Source organism: Cannabis sativa, chromosome 9 (assembly GCF_029168945.1).
Source record: "Cannabis sativa cultivar Pink pepper isolate KNU-18-1 chromosome 9, ASM2916894v1, whole genome shotgun sequence".
NCBI lineage: Eukaryota > Viridiplantae > Streptophyta > Magnoliopsida > Rosales > Cannabaceae > Cannabis > Cannabis sativa.
The window spans coordinates 28,565,793-28,570,824 of NC_083609.1; the positions used below are offsets into that span (position 1 = coordinate 28,565,793).

At 30.2% G+C, this 5,032-nt stretch overlaps 1 protein-coding gene across 1 annotated transcript; it reads left to right on the forward strand.

The window, feature by feature from the left end:
* Window positions 1-750: 750 nt before the first annotated feature.
* Window positions 751-3,318, forward strand: LOC133031108 (zinc finger BED domain-containing protein RICESLEEPER 1-like). The gene is made up of 3 exons (XM_061104430.1): window positions 751-2,372; window positions 2,464-2,574; window positions 2,664-3,318. Exon 1 carries the CDS (start codon window positions 1,383-1,385, stop codon window positions 2,316-2,318), a length of 936 nt encoding a protein of 311 aa, XP_060960413.1. The 5' UTR covers window positions 751-1,382; the 3' UTR covers window positions 2,319-2,372; window positions 2,464-2,574; window positions 2,664-3,318.
* Window positions 3,319-5,032: the final 1,714 nt, after the last annotated feature.

The window sequence follows — 5,032 nt, forward strand, 5'->3', positions numbered from 1 at the left end:
ACTGATAAAAATTACAAACCGAAATAACCCGAAAAAATTACAAACCGCCCAATCTGTTAATTGGGCGGGTTGAAAATAGGTCCAACCCGCCCAATTAAACCGACCAACCCGACCAACCCGATTTTGCACCTTTATTTTTTTTTTTTAAATTTTTTAGTTTTTATTATATATAATATAAATGATTAAATATATAATAATACAAAGTTATATACTTAATTATTAGTTTTAAAGTCATATATATGGTATTGTACTTTGGTAGAATGTGATATTTTTAATTTTTGTTGATTTTGACTTTTAAAACTAAAAAAAAAAATTGGCCGGTTTGGGCGGGTTAACCCGACCAAACCGTCCAAACCGTTGGTCGGTTTGCAGATTTTTTTTTTAAATTGGGCGGGTTGCACTTAAATTTTAGCAACCCGAACTTTAGATTGTGTTAGAAAATATATAGGATAAACCGCCCAAACCGACCGATGTACAGCCCTAGCAGACACAAAATTAAATGGGACTAGCACACTGCGTAATCAGATAGAAAATCAGTGTAAAAAGTACCCACTAAGTATAAGAGTGGAAGATAAGAAACAAAAACTCTTATCACTCACTAAAAAATCTGGTGGGGAAGATACTGAGGAGTGTGCTAGTAGCTTAGTTGCAGTTTCATGGTGCAAAGAAGGAGCTAGACAATCCTTAGCTAAGTATATTATTCTAGATGAGTTGCCCTTTATACATGTTGAAGGGGAAGGGTTTCGACAATTTGTGAAGTGCAACCAAAGTTCGACCCTCCTTCTAGGATAACAGTTGCAAGGGACATTTATCAAATGTTCTTATCTGAAAAAGAGAAGTTGAGGAAGGTTTTGAAAGGCCAAAGGATATGTGTTACCACTGATATATGGACATCAATCTAAAACATTTGTTATATGTGTGTAACAGCACATTGGATTGATCGAAATTGGGTCTTACAAAAGAGAATAATAAGCTTTGTTCAAGTTCCTAACCATAAGGGTGACACTATTGCAGTAGAGTTGGTTAATTGCTTCAAAGATTGGGGAGGGTTAAAACTTTTCAGTGTAACTGTTGATAACGCTTCTTTAAATGATGTGGCCATAGATAAGTTGAGAAAGAAATATGAGAAGAAGAAAGACGTCATGGTTTTAAATGGGAAGATGCTACACATGAGGTGTGTTTGTCATATTATAAATTTGATAGTGGGGGATGGGTTGAAGGACGTGCATACATCAATTTCAAGTATTAGAAATGCTGTTAGGTATGTTAGGTCCTCACTTGCAAGGTTACAGACGTTTAAGGAGTATGTTGCCGAGGAAAATATTGAGTCTAAATCTCTTTTATGCTTAGATGTGCAAACGAGGTAGAACTCCACTTATTTGATGTTGGAAGCTGCATTGAAGTTTCAAAAAGCCTTTGAGAGATTGGAAGATGATGAGAGCTACTCCAATTACTTTAGTGATGGATTTAATGAAAAAAGAATAGATGGTCCACCAAGTGATGATGATTGGGCAAATGCCAAGGTCTTTGTGAGGTTCTTGAATACATTTTACACATTGACACTAAAGTTTAGTGGGTCTTTGTATTCTACTTCAAACTTGTATTTGGATCGAATATCTAATGTTCATAGACAATTGAAACGTCTAGTTAATTGTCAAGATCCCATACTGAGTAAGATGGCTGACAATATGCATAAAAAGTTTAACAAGTATTGGGGGAAAAGTGAGAGAATGAATCATATGTTGATACTTGGTATGGTGTTAGATTCAAGATACAAGTTGGCATATTCAAGACATTGTTTGAGTTTCATTTTTGATGAGAACGATGTTGATGCTTTGATCAAATCTGTTGAAGAGACTCTGCGGGGCATGTTTGCTGAATATGGTGAGAGGTTTACTCCTAGCACCAATGGTAGTGGGTCACAAACCCCATCTCAAACTTCTAGCAATGTCTCAGAGTTGAGCTCATTGAATGATGAGGATATTGGTGTCAAACAGTTATGGATCCTACAACAACAAGCCAAACAATGTGGAGGAACAGAGGTGGATACTTATTTTGTGGAACAAACAGAGGATCCAACATCTGATGACTTTGACATATTAGGATGGTGGAAAGGAAAAACTAAGAAATATCCCATACTATCTGAAATTGCTAGAGATGTGCTTGCTTCTCCAGTGTCGACTGTTGCTTCGGAGTCGGCTTTTTCTACAAGTGGTAGAATTCTTGATAATTTTAGGAGTTCATTAACTCCTAAAATGGTTGAAGCATGCATTTGCTCCAAAATTGGTTTAGCTCTTCACGTGAGCCTGTGGTTGTAAGGCAATACATGGATGAAGTGCAAACCTTTCAAGATTCAATTGAAGTTGTGCCAGGTAATGTGGAATTATAAATTCACAATATAATGTTCTTATTTTAGTTTTAATTAATTTATTTGTTCATTATATTTTCTTATGAATTTTGTAGAGGATGCTTCTACTATTACATCAGAGTCTCTAGCTGAAGCAAGTCAAGAAGGTGCAGCAAGCTAGATTGATGAAGTGCAAACTTTTCATGATTGAATTGAAGTTGTGTCAGGTAATGTGGAATTATAGTCACAATATAATACTCTTATTTTAATTTTAATTAATTCATTTGTTCATCACATTTTTTTATGAATTTTGTAGAGGATGCTTCTACTATTACCTTGGAGTCTCTAGCTGAAGTAAGCTAGATTGGGCATAAGCTAGACTATGCATGTTATTCCTTAAATATTGTTGTTTATAATGAACTTGGTCATTGGGCTCTTTATTTTTATTTTTATTTGGACATTGGACTCTTTATTTTTATTTGGAGGTTGGACTATTTTAGTTTGAATTTTATGTTGCAATATGGACTTTATTATGGATTTTGATCAACTATGGAACTTATTATGGAGTATGGACTTAATTAAGGACTTTGATGAATTATGTAATTTATTATGGACTTAATTTAAGACTTTGACGAATTATGTAATTTATTATGGACTTTAGAATGATTATAAGTTTTATATTTAATTATAGATATCAAAGTATTGTAAATGGAACATATAATAAGTGGTCAAACTGTCAAAAACGGTAAAAAAAAACCATTAAATCCAATTTTATGGGCCTTGTAAAGTCCAAACCGTTTCAAACCGTTTAAAAACCGTTTATAACCGCGGTCGGTTACGGTCGGTTTTTTGATGTTAACGGTCGGTTACGGTTTTGTGAACAATCACACCGTAACCGCCTGGTGGGTTTGGCAGCAGGTAAAAACTGACCGTAACCGACCGAATTTCACCCCTATTGTAAAATTAATGTATAAAATTATACAATTTTCGAAATACTTAAAAAATAAATTAATCTTTACTAGAAAAAATACTTCAAGCAAAATACTATCTATCTAGATTTTCTTTAACTAATTAATTCAATTTCTAATAATGATATATTTTAGTTTATTAATCAATGGATGAAAAAAATAATTGATTTAAGTTGATTCAAAAATTAATTAAAATAATTAATTTACAACTTTAATATATTTTTTAAGATAAATTCAAAATCATCTTGCATAATCAAATGCAATTTCGAAAATATTGATTAATAAAATAAATAAAATATATTTTGAAAATTATTCAAATTTAAGTTGTTATAAAAAAATACCCAACTTAAAATAATTTTCTATTTAATTAAATGTCATGAAAATAACAATATTTAAGCATCATTATGGAAATCAACTTAGATATTTAATTTTCAATTTAATTAAATGTATTAAATTCAAGAAATAAATAATTAAGTATACATAAGGCTTAATTATTAATTTCTAGTTTAATACTAGGAAAAATATTCTTAACTTGAATTGTACCAAAATTAATTATTAAACAATTAATTTCACAATCAATGATATTTTTCTATTTAATATTAGAAATAATAATTAGTATAGAAATAACTATCTAGAAAATATCTCAAATTAACTAAGTATCTTTTCAAGATTTAGAAAATATCTGATTTAAGTTGTTATAGAAAGAATCTAAAATAAGCAACTTAAAATTTTCCAAATAAAATTTGATTAAATATCAAAATTAAGTGGTAACTACCTAATTTAAGAATATTCTATTTTAAGTTTAAAATCAACTTAAAAAATATCTTAAGAATCTTCAATAACCAATTCCTAGAATTCCTCAACTTAATATTAAATTCAAAAGATATTCAAATTTAAGTTGATAAGGAAAATTAGTTAGTAATAACTAATTTATAACTTAAATAAGAATATTTAATGAAATAATAAAAGTAAGTTTCAGAAAGAATCTAGTTAGTTAAAATTCTTTATTTAATTAAATACAAGAAAAATACAAATAGTTTATCTAGAAATAATATCTTAAACTAAGAGTGTTTTTCTTAAAATTAACTTTAAAATATTAAAATGAAAATAAATTTCATATATTTTAAAATTTAATTATGTTGCTAATCAATTTTATTAGGTTAAACTAATTTAATTAACCTAGTACAGTTATTCAAATCAGGTAAATGGGCCTTCACAATTGGGGTACTTCATGTGAGGGGGAGCTGGGTTCAGTATGTCGTACCCACTTCTATTGGCCCCCATCTCTCACACAAGGCCCAAAAGAGAGGAATTTAACCTTAAAATGAATAACTGTTATTAATTGAATAGGTCTAAAAACTAAATGGACCTAAATAAAATCTATCAGGGTGTGACATTTTATTTAGCAACAACCTATATGCATCTATAATAAAATAAACATATAGGCTCACACAGGCACACATATTTGGATGGACCCTATCATGTTACTAGGTCATACACAGATAAAAGAAGAATGTAAAATTTACCTGTTACAAATTATTTACTTGACCTATTGACAATTGAACCATGGGTTAAAATCAGATCATTGGATCTGTCAACAAGTTAACCATGTCAATTTAGATCAAGCAATAATAGGTTTTTAAAAAAACTTACAAACAATCTAAAACACATACTCCTGCAACAAGTTAGATTTGGATAGTTGGATGTAGGATTTATT